This window comes from Hemiscyllium ocellatum, chromosome 6 (genome assembly GCF_020745735.1).
Source record: "Hemiscyllium ocellatum isolate sHemOce1 chromosome 6, sHemOce1.pat.X.cur, whole genome shotgun sequence".
NCBI lineage: Eukaryota > Metazoa > Chordata > Chondrichthyes > Orectolobiformes > Hemiscylliidae > Hemiscyllium > Hemiscyllium ocellatum.
Window position 1 is genome coordinate 60,404,187 of NC_083406.1, and position 15,269 is coordinate 60,419,455.

The 15,269-nt window shown below is 42.4% G+C and overlaps 1 protein-coding gene across 1 annotated transcript in view; it reads right to left on the reverse strand.

Moving 5' to 3' along the window:
* Positions 1-1,462: 1,462 nt before the first annotated feature.
* eed (embryonic ectoderm development) overlaps positions 1,463-15,269 on the reverse strand; it is a 52,377-nt gene continuing 38,570 nt past the window's right edge. The window contains exons 9-12 of the mRNA XM_060826604.1: positions 11,411-11,516; positions 2,906-3,064; positions 2,489-2,562; positions 1,463-1,755 (exon numbers count right to left, since the gene is read on the reverse strand). Coding sequence (XP_060682587.1) covers positions 1,629-1,755; positions 2,489-2,562; positions 2,906-3,064; positions 11,411-11,516 — 466 coding nt within the window. The 3' untranslated portion in view covers positions 1,463-1,628. The remainder of the gene's footprint in view (positions 1,756-2,488; positions 2,563-2,905; positions 3,065-11,410; positions 11,517-15,269) is intronic.

Genomic DNA, 15,269 nt, shown 5'->3' on the forward strand with positions numbered 1-15,269 from the left:
GCTCCCCCAAGGACACCTCAGTCACCTGTCCTGCTTTATTTCCCAAGAGTAGGTCAAGTTTTGCATCTTCTCGAGGAGGTACATCCATATAACACTATGGCAGTCTCATTCTCTGTTTGGAAAGTTAAAATTCCCTACCATAAACACCCTATTATTCCTACAGATAACTGAAATTTGGAATTCGTCAGCATTGTCAAAACTGAGATTGGTAGATTTTCAGACTTTAGGGCAGCAATTCCTAAACTATTCCCTCACCACTGGAACTGGTGTCAGGGATGAGGTATCTTACTGATGACAAAGCAGGCGTGAAGGGTTGTACAACCTACTGCTGCTCATTTTAAACATAGAAAATAGGAGTTGGAGTTTGTTCTTGCATTTTAAAATATACCATATAAATTGTAAATATGATATCACATACAATGACAGATCAAATTGATGAGAATGTACACATTCAGCTTGGCACAATTATTGAATATATTGTAATCTTTTGTCTTGAAAAATCCTATTGCACTCCTTTGCTAAATAAATATTTAAATTTCAAGTTTTTATTCATGGTTTAACTGCTAACATTCATGGTTTGTTCATGATTTAACAGTCAACATCAGTGCAGTAGAAGATCTGCATAATTTTCTTCCAGTATTTGAACCCACTAAAAGACTTGGGTGGAGATCTTATTCCTTATGGAAAGCATAGTTTCAGCATTTATTCCTAAAGGAGTAAAAGTAGCAAGTGTTGCTACAACTGTACATGGAATTAGAGACACCACAACTGGACCGCATAGAATTTTGTTCCACTTACTGGAAGGATATATTGCTTTGGAGGTATTTCAGAGGAAGTTCACTCGATTGATTCCAGAAGTGAAGGCTTTGTCTTATGAAGAGAGTTTGAGAAGCTTAGACCTATACTCCCTGAAGTTTAGAAGAATGAGAGGAGATCTGATTGAATGAAGTTGCTAAAAGGGATTGACAAAGTAGACATGTTTCCTCGTGAGGCAATCTAGTGCAGAAGATCATACTTTTAGATTAAGGGGTAGAAGATTTTAAAACAGATGATACGATGTTACCTCTTCCCAAAGGGTCATGAATCTGTGGAATTGAATACCCCCAAAGTACAGCGGATGCTAGGTCATTGAGGAAAAAATTGAGGAGGTAGACAGCTTTGTACTTAATAAGGGGCTGAAGGGTTATGAACAGCAGGCAGGAAAGTAGAGTTGAAGCCAAGATGAGATCAGTCATGATTGTATCAAACGGCAGAGCAGGCTCAGAGGCTGAATTGCCTACTCCAGCTATAATGGCATAGGGGAAAAAAAAAGTGTTTGATGCTAATTAGTCATGATAACGCAATGCCAGCTGTTATTTAGAGATCTAACTTAAACAGTTATTAATTGAAAATAAAATGTATAAACCATACTTTAAATTTAACCAACATAAAAAATATTTATTGACAATAGAATAAAAGCAACGGGCAGCAGAAAGGGAAAAAGTCAACTACACAGTACACTTTAGCAGATACGCACATAAAGTTTCATTGACAATAAGATTGGGAAAATGAGCTGAGAAAATATCAAATGTCACTGGTGCACAGAAAATATGCTAAATTCAGTAAGTTTGGAACATGATTAATATTGTTTATCGAAGTCGATCCCAGCGCCAGATGGTTGCATCATCACATACAGCGATAAGAATACTGCTATCTCTGCTAAAACTGGTTTGTCGTATGGCTGCAGTGCATTTTGGATAAGCCAACGTTGTACATCTAAGAAAAAAAATGCAATGATAATATAAAAAAGGTGCAACAGTCAACAGTGCTGGTATTTGCAAATGGTAAGTTAGGAAATACACCTGGTCCTCTCCAGGATCTAAGCTCTAATTTCAACTAGACAAAAATTATGACATTCCCTTACTCAAAATTCTAGAAGATCTCAGCTTCAAATCAGTGCAAGCAGTTTCTTCTCAAATAAGCAGCTAAGTAATTACAGCAACAGCATCCTGAAAGTGGCTTTACTTGCTGCTCCTCCAGGCAAGTTGCTGCCATTCATAAGATTTCGAAGATGAGGGGGCAAATAATGAAATCTGCTTCATCTCCATTAATTAAAATAAGTTTCAAGGCAAATTAAGAAATTTCTAGAGAACAGACTCCAGGGAAAATGATAGGCCCATGATTTAAAAATAAAATATCTGGATAACCACTTAATGATTTAACCATCAACATCAGTGCAGAAGTAGATCTGCATCATTGTTTTCCAGGATTTGAACCCACTGAAAGACTTGGTGGGAGACCTTATTTCTTAAGGAAAGTACAGTTTCAGCATTTATTCCTAATGGAGTAAAAGTGTAAAAGTAGAAAACTTTGCTTCAACTGTCTAAGGAATTAGTGAGACCACACCTGGACCACGTATAATTTTGTTCCACTTAGTGGAGGGATAAATTGTTTTCAGTTGTTGCCTTGACTTTAGCCGAAGTTATTAAGGTAACAAGAAAATACTTACTTAGCCTTATGAGGATCTTCAACTTCAAGATCCCATACATAGAGCTTTCCAACTTGATTACCTAAAGCCAGCATCTTTAAAGAGAGATTCAGATTTTAATAGCTGAATAGTTTTAAATAAATATTTAACACAAGAGGAAAGATTAAGATAACGATGAGATCAACACATTTGAAGATGATATTAAAGAAATAATCAGATATTAGATACCATGGATATTATGAGATTAAATACAAATCGCAGGATTCAGTAATTAATAGTAACAATCTACTCAACAAATAAGGAGATCCTAATATGAAATGTCATTGAAAATTACTTGAATCAAAGTGATGGAGTAACAAAGAGCTACAGTACAGGAATATACTTTTTAATTACATGAACTGAACACTTGAAATATACTCCCATATTCTTCACTTTTACCTTCTGCCAGAAATCCATTGAAAATCGCATATACCATATATCACACTGACTATAATCGAATCTCCCCAGTATGGTCACATTTGATTCATTTGGTTTTATTCTATCAATGTCATCCTCCATTTTGCTCGGCTTCCAGCACACAATGGCATTTTCACAAGACTGAAACAAATAACAATTGTGCATTATTGCTTGTGGCACTTGTATATACACACAATTAATTTGACCTACAATTGAATAAAACATAATTGTCAAATTTTGTGACTTTTTTATAACGCTACAAAATTTAAGTTTCAGAACTTGAATAGCTTCGTGGACTGAAAGAATAAACAGTAACAATTTCTGGAATAAACTGTTTTTCCAAGATGAAAGAGGCGAGGAGAAAATGTAGTCACAAAATCATAGAGATGGACAGCATGGAAGCAGACCCTACGGTCCAACTTGTCCACGCCGACCAGATATCGGAACCTCATCTGGTTCTATTGACCAGCACTTGGCCTGTACACCTCTAAACCCTTCCAGACGCCGTTTAAAGGTTGTAAATGTACCGGCCTCCACTGGCAGCTCATTTCATATACGCACACCCCTGTGCCTGAAAAAGTTGGCCTTCAGGTCCCTTTTAAATCTTTCCTCTCTCACCCTAAACCTATGCTCTCTAGATCTGGACTCCCCCACCCAGGAAAGATATTTTATCTATTATCTTCACCATGCCCTCATGATTTTATAAACCTCTAGAAGGTCACTCCTCAGCCTCCAATGCTCCAGGGAAAACTGCCCTAACTTATTCAACATCTCCCTATAGCTCAAATCCTCCAACCATGGCAACATCCTTATTAATCTTTTCTGAACCCTTTTACGTTTCACAACATCCTGCCATTAGGAGAGAGACCAGAATTGCACACAGTATTCCAAAAGTAGCCTAACCAATGTCCTGTACAGCCACAATATGACCTCCCAACTTGTATACTCAGTGCTCTGACCAATAAAGGATAGCGTACCAAACACCTTCCTCACCATCCTATCTACCTGCGAACTCACTTTCAAGGAGCTATGAACCTGCACTCCAAAGTCTCTTTGTTCAGTAACACTCCCCTGGATCTTACCATTAAGTGTACAAATCTTGCCCTGATTTGTCTTTCCAAAATGCAGCACCTCACATTTATCCAAAGTATACACCCTCTGCCACTCCTCAGCCCATTGGCCCACCTAATCAAGGTCCTGTTGTACTCTGAGGTAACCTTCTTCACTGTCCACCACCCCTCCAATTTTGGTGTCATTTGCAAACTTACTAAATATTCCTCTTATGTTCACATCCAAATTATTTATATAAATGACGAAAAGCAGTGGACACAGCACCGATTCTTGTAACACACCACTGATCACAGGCCTCCCGCCTGAAACTCAACCCTCCATCACCACGCTCTGTTTTCTACCTTTGAACCAGTTTTGTATCCAAATGACAAGTTCTCCCTGTATTCCATGAGATCTAACCTTGGTAACTAGTCTACCATGAGGAAACTTGTTGAATGCCTTACTGAAATCCATAAACATCACATCCACCACTCTACCCTCGTCAATCCTCTTTGTTACTTCATCAAAAAACACTCAATCAAGTTCATGAGACATGATTTCCCATGCACAAAGCCAGTTGACTATCCCTAATCAGTCCTTGCCTTTCCAAACACATGTAAATCCTGTCCCTCAGAATTGCCTCCTCCAACAACCAAAGTAAGGTTCGCTGGTCTATAGTTCCCTTGCTTTTCCTTACTTCACAAATTCCTTTTCATCAAAATCCTTAACACTATCGCAGTCCTAGTCTATGTTTGGAAAGTTTGGAAATCCCCTACCATTACCATGTTTGTTTCAACTTACATCAGTTAATTAATTTCCATGTTTATGGGAATCGACAAAGATAATTTGGAGATGTTTCACAAAGCTTTTCTTATTGTGATTATACTGGAGCAAACTTTAAAGTTTGTGGTATGACATTATTGATGATTTAGTAGATTTGGTCATCCCAATATGGATTACACTTGTGTAGACCACATTTCTGCAGCTTGCCATCTTATCAGAAATAGCTCATGTTACATCTAGGGTTAGCTGTCAATTTAACACTCCTTTTCCTTCAATTAACTCCTTTACTTCAGGATATTATATCTACTGGCAGACTTGATTCCCATTTATCACAAGGCAGCAGATTATCAAGCAATGTTATCTCCCTTCTCCTAGGAAACAGCTTGTTAATGTTGTTTCTTCCTGGGGTTGGTTAATTTATATGTCTCTTTTAATTACTTTGTAACAAAACTGATAGGTATAGGGAATGCTGGATGACTAGAGAAATTGAGGTTTTAGTTAAAGAGGAATTATATGTCAAGTATAGACAGCAGAGATTGAGTGAATCCTTAGAGTATAAAGGCAGTAAGAGGGAAATCAGGAGGGGGACACAAGATAGCTTTGGCAAATAGGGTGAAGAAGAAACAAAAGGGATTCTACAAATACAAGAAGAACAAAAGGGAGAATAAGGAGAGAATGGGATCCCTCAAAGATCAGCAAGGCAGCCTATGTGTGGAACCGCAGGACATACTAAATGAGTACTGTGCTTCCAATGTGTAGTGTGCAGAAGGACATGGAAGATACAGGATATGGGGAAATAGATAATGACCCCTTGAGAAATGGCCATATTACACAGAGGTAGTGCTGGATGTCTCAAAATGCATAAAGGTGGATAAATCCCCAGGACGTGTTCAGGTGTACCCTACAACTCTGTAGGAAGTTTGGAAAGTGATTGCTGGACCCCTTGCTGAGATATTTGGATCATCCATAGTCACAGGTGAGGTGCCAGAAGACTGGCGGTTGACTAACGTGGTGCCACTATTTAAGAAAGGTGGTTAGGAAAAGCTAGGACACGAGAGACCAGTGAGCCTGACATCAGTGGTGGGCAAGTTGAGGGAGAGGATGTACGTGCGTTTGGAAAAGCGAGGGCTTATTAGGGACAGTCAACATGGCTTTGCGTATGGGAAATCATGTCTCACGAACTTGATTGAGGTGTTTTGGAAGTTAAAAAATAAGAGGACTGATGAAGGCAGAGGTGGACGTGATCTAAATGGATTTCAGTAAGGTCTTCGACAGGTTCCTCATGGTAGACTGGGTAGCAAGGTTAGAGCACATGAAATACAGGGAGAACTAGCCATTTGGATACAGAACTGGCTCAAAGGTAGAAGACAGAGGGTGATGGTGGAGGGTTGTTTTTCAGACTGGAGGCCGGTGACCAGCAGTGTACCCCAAGGATTGGTGCTGGGTCCACTGCTTTTCATCATTTATATATCGGTTTAGATGTGAACATAGGAGGTATGGTTAGTAAGTTTGCAGATGACACCAAGATTGGAGGTGTAGTGGACAGCGAAGAAGATTACCTCAGAGTACAACAGGATCTTGATCAGATGGGCCATTGGACCAATAAAAGGCAGATGGAGCTTAATTTAGATAAATGTAAGGTGCTGTATTTTGGAAAGGTCATTCAGTGCAGGAGTTATACATTTAATGGTAATGTCCTAGCAAGTGTTGCTGAACAAAGAGATCTTCGAGTGCAGATTCATAGTTCCTGGAATGTGGAATCTCAGGTAGATAGGATAGTGATGGTGTTTGGCATGCTTTCTTTTACTAGTCAGAGCATTGAGGACAGCAGTTGGGAGGTCATGTTGTGGCTGTAGAGGACATGGTTAGGCACTTTTGGAATATTATATGCAATTCTGGTCTCCCACCCATCGAAATGATGTTGCAAAATTTCCTTCTGATAGGTGGGTTCAGAAAAGATATTGCCGGGGTGGAGGGTTTAAGCTACAGGAAGAGACTGAATAGACTGGGGCAGTTTTCCCTGGAGCGTCGGAGGCTGAGGGGTGATCTTATAGAGGTTTATAAAATCACCAAGGACATGGATAGGGTGAACAGACAAGGTGTTTTCCCTGGGTTCCATAGTTTCAGTTTTATCTTGAAAACACAGCCCTACCCTTGATCCAACCAAAACTATGGATACCATACATGGACAACAATTTGCCATCATCAAACATACTAGACTGAGGCAGCCGAGAAGGCCTACTTTGACAGACCCTCGTTGGTCAAACTACAGTGGATTATGGCACTGCGATCTGCATTAAATTCTGTGCTCACGCAGACGGCAAAGAAGGAGCTGGCCTTTGCAAAGCAAAGGTTATACGAGCATGGTGACTAGCCAGGCAAATAATTAGCCTATCTTGCCAGAAAGAGGAGTGCCCCACAAGCCATTGCAGCTATTGGGGACGGGTCTGGGGACCTAACATGGGATTCTAAAAAGATTAATGTGGCATTCCAGAGATTTTACTCTAAGTTATACCCATCTGAGAATTGAGGAGGGGCAGGCCAAAATGGAATCTTTTTCTTCGGGATCTCAAGCTCCTGCGTGTGACTCCCAAACAACAGTTTTCTCAATCCCTATTACAAGAGCAAGAGGTGCGGAAGCTGTGAGGCAGCTCCAGAGTGGAAAGGCGCCCAGTCCTGATGGACGTCCCAGTGAATTCTAAAAGGAATTTATAACTATACTGTCAGGCCTGATGCTCAACATGTTTAATGATTCACACAGTCATGATTGTCTCCCACCATCTCAGAGAGGGGCCAATATTTCACTTATCCTTAAAAAAAGGGAAGGACCCAGAAGACTGTGCTTCTCGGTCTTAAATGTGGACTTTAAAATCTTCTCGAAGACTCTCTTGTTAAGGCTGGAGACTCTGTTACCTTCTATTATTAAAGAGGATCAGATGGGCTTTATAAAGGGTCGCAGAACCTCCAATAACGTTAGGAGGCTGCTTAATGTAATTCAAATATGCCAACAGCAGTCAATACAGGGATTGGTGATTTCTTTATTTGCAGAGAAGGCATTTGACAGAGTTGAGTGGCCATACCTTTTCTTATAATACATTCTAGAGCAGTTTGGTTTGGGCAAAGTCATCAAGATGGGTAAAGGTTCTCTATGGTGGCCCTCTCGCAGCAGGGTCATCACCAACGGGGTACGATTAAGCAATTTTAATATTTCTAGGGGCAGCTGACATGCAGTCCTAATTTTTTGACAAATCCAGCAGTTTCAGTTCCTCGCCTGATATAATGCATTCACATGTTTGGCGCTTTTTCAGGGTATAAGATTAATTTTGCAAAATCAGAGGCTATGCCTATGGGTGGTCTTATGAAGGAACTAGCTCAAGGGCAAATTTAGATTCCCATTTAGGTGGTCACAGAGGGGTTTTGTGTATTTGGGCACATTCACTACTCCAGTTTTGGATTGGCTGTTCAAAGCCAATTTTATCCAATTATTTGAAAAAATTAAACAAGGTCTTCAAAGATGGGAGACACTTCCAGTCTCGTGGTTGGGTTGGATAGCGGTTATTAAGATGAATATTCTCCTTTGTTTGCTATACCCTATACGGATGCTCCCCCGATTTTCAATAAGCTGGTTCAGCTCCTCTATTTTGCATCGTAAGCGGCCCCTCATTAAATCAACCAAACTGCAGTTGCCTCACAGATTGGGGGGAGTGGACCTTCCAGACATTAAAAATTACCAGTTAAGCTCGCTTTTGTCCTGTGAGTGATTGGGTTTGTGGAGATCCTCTTTCAATGCGGTAGCGATGAAAGCTTCCTAGGCAAAGTGCCCCCTTACCAGTTTGCTGTTTTTGGACAAAATGAGTACAATTAGGGAATATTGCCATAACCCAACAGTCATCAATAGTGTTAGAGCATGGAGGACAATTCGGCAGAGGGAGGCAATATTGGCAAAACATCTTTGTCTACACCTTTAGTGGGTACGCCGCGTTTTCAGGATGTAAAGGTTGGGCAGCTAGGGGTGTGTCTTACATGGGCAATTTATTTGAGGGAGACGGAATGATGTCCTTCGATCAGTTAGTACAGAAGTACGAATTATCTGAGAGAGAACTCTTTTTTTTTCAAGTCAGGGATTTTATTCAAAAAAAGACCACACTTTGGATGGATCCCTGCAAATCCGACATGGGGGGAGGCGTGCTAAGTGAACACTCTCTGTCAGTACTTTATATCATTGTTTTTCGGGGATGCCACCTTAGATGAGTTTGATTGACTGTGCAGGATGTGGGAAAGAGAGCTGGGTATTGAAGTCTCCTCAGGGGCATGGGAGGATGCAAGGAAGATACAAATTTGCAATAGGACCCATGCTTCACAGGTGAAGATTCTCCACAGAGTCCACTTGGCTCTGGACCGTTTGTCAAAATGTAAACCGGGGTATCTTCAGCTTGTCCCAAGCGCAAGGTCTGCACGGGCACTCTTATCCATTGTCTTTGGTTTCGCGATAGGCTTCAAACATATTGGAGTGCTGTGGGGGGCACAATTGAGGATTTTGGGTTTAAGGGTGGACCCTATCTCTCTCTTTTTGGGCCTGTCCACCGTATTTCCTGCAGATGCGCATAAGAAAATCTTTTCAATATTCTCACGTTCTGTGTAAGAAAGAATACCTTGCTAGGGTGGGTATCCGAAAAAAAACCCCGGGCCTGTCAGTTTGGCGGAAGATTGTTATGGAGCATATTCCCCTGAATTTTCTCACAAATATGGTACACCACAAAAGTGAGAATTTTTACAGCACATGGCAGTATGAGCGTTTTATTTGGCTGGACTGACTTATTACTATTTATTAGTTTGTTGTTGATTATTTATTTAGTTAAATAGCCAGTTTGGGTTTTTTTTTAATTCTATATTTTTCTATATATGTTTATACATTTGTACATGAGGGTGGGTTGGGGATTTGTTTTTTATTTGGGTATTTTTTGTACTGTTTTGAATTATACTGTTTTGTACTTGTAATATTAAAAAATCTATTTTTTCAATTAAAATACATTTTTAAAAACCATACTAGACTGGGAGAAACATAATTGACAGTGTACTCACTGGCATCAAGTTTACCAGGGAGGAAGAGAATAACCACTAACTTGCATTCCTAAATGTTACCACAGAACGGATGATCAACGGAGGATTTACAACCAAAGTATACAGGAAACCCACCCACATCAAACAGAGCCTCAATTGCAATAGCAACACCCCAACGTCCACAACTGGAGCTGTGTCAAGACACTATTCAAAAGAGTCGTGACACACTGCAACACAATTGTGCAAAGAAGAGGAAGACAAACAATGGATACTTGATCAGCTTTGTTTGCTGATGCCCGACCAAGAGACAATATCAAGAAGACAATGTACCTAACAACACACTGACTACCTTACGCTATGTGAAGAACATATCAGAATTAACTATCAGGCTATTATGACCACTAGGTATTGTGGTGGAACACCAACCTACAGCCACACTATGTCCCAGCTTAAGGACGGCATACTTACAGCATGCAGGACCAACGAAGTATGCAAAATCCCTTGCAACAACTACTATATCAGACAAGCAGGTAGAAACCTAGTCATCCAACTTCACGGACACCAACTGGCTACTAAACGACATGATCCATTCTCCCTCCATTCTGTGTACACAGACCAAGAGGGCCATCAATTCAACTATGACAAAGTTACTATCTTAGGACAGGCTAATAAGACATGTGCAAAATAATTCTTGGAAGTCTGGTTTTCAACCAAAAAGGCCATCAACAAACACAGAGATCGATCCAGTGTCCAAACTGTTGCAGAGAAGACCCAGAAGTGATACTCATCTCAACAGACTGAACCAGATAAAAACCAAGGGGGACGGAACAACAGCGCTTCATGGATGTCGCACTGGTAATGTTACCCAGTATGGAGCTAACCAACTACCTCATCCACAATCAGAGCTACACATCTTTGTTAGACCTAAAGGGTTTGCTTCAGTTAAGCTAATGGCTGCTTTGGAAAGGCAGTTAATTAGCCTCGTAACTCACCACTCTCACCCCCACACCACAACTAAACCACCTTGGACCACTTGCACCCCCGATCCCCTGTCAACAATACAGTCTCTAGTCTGAATCCCACTCCATTCTCTATGCCTGAAGCAATAAACCCCTTTCCTGCAGCCGACACCTTACCCTACCAGCAAACTCGAAAGGGCCATCTTCCCTGTCACTAGACTCAACACAGCTCCTCTCCCTCCTGCCTGATCAGACTCAACACACTCCCTCTTCTCACTGGACTCAATCACCCTTTCCATCCCTCCCAGGGAATCTATTCCTCCTTGTAATGTTGGCTCCCTGACAACCTGTCACACCGTAATCCCTTTCACAGGAGCTAACAAAGTGACTGCCTGTGCTGCTAAACATTTAAATAGAATGCAGCATGAGGAAGAAGAAATGGTTTGCTTTACCCCCAACTACCCTGCACTACCAGGAAACGGTGGATTTCAGGTAAGTTCTATATTTCTGTAGAAACCAGGAACCAGGCAGAAATAATCTTACTCCTAATATTAAAAGGAGTGGTGTGACAATATGACTGGCCACTCTGTGGAATATCTGGGTCAACTTAACAAATGGAAACAAAAATATTTACCTTAGATAATATTAAATCTCCAAGCCAGCGCACACAATCCACATAATTCCTATGTATGTCCCTTGTGGAGAAATCTGGAAAATGGATTTTCTGAGACACAAATGGCCTTGAAGCAAAAAAGACAACAAAAAGAACTCAAGTTCCACCTCTCCTCCAAAATAATCAGACAAAATCCTGAGCATAGAATTTTGCATCATTAACAAAAAGGAGTGTGGTTACACAATGGTTTCTCAAAAGGCACTAACATTTTAAAACCCAATTAATTAATTTGAAATTCAATAAGAATCAAAGACGAAAGGAACACTAAGTTTGTTCACTATCATTAAAATATCCAAGACAGTAATGATAATTAGTTTGAGTACTATCAGCCAGTAAATTAGGTTAGAGACAAAACAACTGCAGATGCTGGAATCCCAAACCAACAGGCAGGAGGCTACAAGAACACAGCAATCTGGACAGCTTCAGGAGGTGCTGATAGCTAAAAGTGGGGATAGCTAAGACACGTAGAGTGTACAACCTAGTTGGTCAATGGGAAGAAGGAATCCAGTTAGTGGCGAGGAGTGAAAGGGAGCAGGAGGGGCTGGGAAGGGAGGTTATTTGAAATTGGAGAACTCAATGTTGAGTCCTCCGGGCTGTAGGCTGCCCAGACAGAAGATGAGGTATTGTTCCTCATTTTGCTGTTTGATTCATTATGGCATTGGAGGAGCCCAAAGATGGTCGTATAGGGAAAGAGAGTAGGAGGGGAAATTAAAACAAGCGACGACTGGGAGGTCCGATCAGCCCCTGCGGGCCCACCGAGAAGCCTGACTAACCGTTCCCTAAGTTTACATTTGGTTTCCCCAACGGAGCACCTGATGCAGTAAACTAGGTTGGAAGAGAGGCAGGTGAACCTCCCTAGACCTCTATTGCAGACTTGATATCGGCTGCCTCAATTTCTCCACCTACCTCATGCCCTCCAAATGTGCAGCGCTCCAGTGTCTCTGCACGAACCCCTGGTTCGCCATCAAAACCACTAGCAAAGGCAGGGCAGTGGTACAGCGGAGAACAGACCTCTCTGTCGCAGAGGCCAAACGTCAACTCTCCGACACCTATTTCTCCCTTGCACACGACTCCACCACGATCCATCATGCCTAAATCACTCAAACTGTCCATGCTGTCACTGCCTCTGGTAATCTCCTCTCCACTAACTTCAAACTCCTAGTCCTCCAGCCCGCACCGCCCAGTTCTACCTGCATCCAGACTCACAAGCCCAATTACCCCGGTCAACCCATCGTGTCGGCATGCTCTTGCCCCACTGAACTCTGTGTCCTACCCAGACTCCATCCTTTTCCCCCTTGGTTCAAGTACTTTCCACCTACATCCACAACACCAACCACGCCCTCCATCTCCTCAGTAACCTCCAGTTCCCCAGTCCCCAGCACTTTACCTTCACTATGGACATGCAGTTCTTATACACGTCCATACCCTACTAGGATGGTGTCCAGGCCCTCCGCTTCCTCTCCAACAGACCCATCCAGTCCCCCACCACCAATACCCTCCTCCACTTCGCCAAACTGGTCCTCACCCTCAACAACCTTTCCTTCAACTCCTTCCATTTCCTCCATATCCAAGGGGTGGTCATGGGCACCCAGATGGGTCCCAGCTATGCTGCCTCTTTGTCGGCTACGTCGAACAGTTCCTCTTCAGTACCTACATTGGCACTGTGCCCCAACTCTTCCACCTTCATATCAATGACTGCACCGGTGCAGCATCCTGCACCCAGGCTGAACTGTAGCAGTTCATCAATTTCACCCACAACTTTCAGCCTTGCCCTCAAATTCATATGATCCATCTTGGCCACCTCCCTCCCCTTTCTTGACCTCTCCATTTCCATCTTCAGAAACAGTCTCCAGATGGACATTTACTACAAACCCATAAACGCCCATAACTACCTGGACAATACCTCCTCCCACCCAGTATCCGACAAGAACTCCAGCCCTTTCTCCCAGTTCTTGCACCGCATCAGTTCAGACGAAGAGACATTCCATTTCCAAACATCCCAGACGTCCACCTATTTCAAACAAAGTGCTTTTCCTCCACCGCATCACCTCCATTCACCCTTCCACTGCTCTAAACTCCCTCTTCTCCAAATGCAATAAAGACAGTGTCCCTCTTGTCCTCATCTACCACCCCACCAGTGTCCGCATCCAACACATCACCCTTAAATACTTCTGCCAACTCCAACTAGACCTCACCACCAAGAAAATCTTCCACTCCCTACCCCTCTCTGCCTTCCGGAAGGACCATTCCCTTAGGTAGTTCTTGATTAGCATCACTCTCCCCACTAACCATCTCGAAACATGAGGTACCTTCCCCTGCAACCTGAAAAGATACAAAACCTGCCAGCACACCACCCCCCTCACCTCCACCCAAGGCTCCAAGTCATTCCAGGTGAGACAGGGGTTCACCTGCCTCTCTTCCAACCTAGTTTACTGCATCACGTGCTCCCGATGTGGTCTTCTCTACACTAGGAAGACCAAACATAAACTTAGGGAACGGCTTGCCAAACGTCTCAGCCGGGCCAGCAGGGGCCGACCAGATGCCCCAGTCACCCCCATTTTAATTCCCCTTCCCACTCCCTTTCATCTTTGGCCTCCTCCATTGCTACAATGAACTAAACTGCAAACTAGAGGAATAACAACCTGTGCAGCCTACAAGAGTCAATACTGAGCTCTCCAATTCCAAATAACTTCCCTTCCCAACCCCCAACTCCGTTCCCACCCCTCCCTATTCCTTCCATGCTTCCGTGCCACCAACCAAATTCATTCCTCCCACTGACCAACCAGGTCATACTCTCCACCTGTCTTCACTTATCCCACTTGACCACCCTCCCCTTGCCACCTCCTTTAGCTGCAGCTCCCCCTCCACCCATATTCAGTCCTAAAGAAGGGAGCACCCAAAATGTCGACTTCACCTCCTGATGCTGCCTGGCTTGCTGCGTTCTTCCAGCCCCCTGCCTGATTTGCCAGTAAATTAAGAGAAAAGTCACCTTTTCCAAATAATGCCACATGATCTGAAGTTTAAATAGTCAACAATGTCACTTTAAATGTTTGGTCCAAAATGGCACAATGTACTGTAATGTCAATCCAGATTGTGAGCCAAAGCCTTGGAGTGCAGCATGAATCCCTAACTTTCCAATTCAAGCGAGATTGGTACTGACACAATAAAGCTGACATTCCTGCTCGACATTAAATTTGTTGCTGAAACCAAAGAAGTGAAATATGTTTTATTTTTAATTATAACCTTTCTCCAATGATGAAAATACTAATCCAGAGTTGTTTGGGATTATTATAGCAAACTCAATTGGATACGAGTACTTCTCTCAAGTGGTCATTCTTCCTATTACTGGCTACGGTTAGCTGAGGTGAAAGGAGGGAATGGAGAAATCCCAGCGGAGTCCAATCTATTCTGATACCATGTTTACATACATAGCAGGACCCTTGTGGCACAATGGTCATGTCCCTACCTCTGGATCAGAGGCCCAAATTGAAGTCCATCTCATGCAAAGTTGTAAGATAGCAACTGTGAACAAATTGATTAGAAAGCAGAAAAAAATGTTTACCCACTTAGGAGGGCTGTCATGATACAGTGGCAGTGTCCCTACCTCCAAGACATGAAGGTCTGGGTTCAAGTCCCATCTGCTCCAGGTGGTATCTAAGTGACATCTCTAAACAGGTCAATTGGAGAATATCTATTTACGCATTTTAGCAAGGGACTCTGGATAGCAAAAGCAGTGGTTTTCTGTTCCTTAAATTAGAGCTGCTGCTGGGTTGTACAGCGCAATACCATCTGAAATCACTTGACCTACAACAGATCAAGG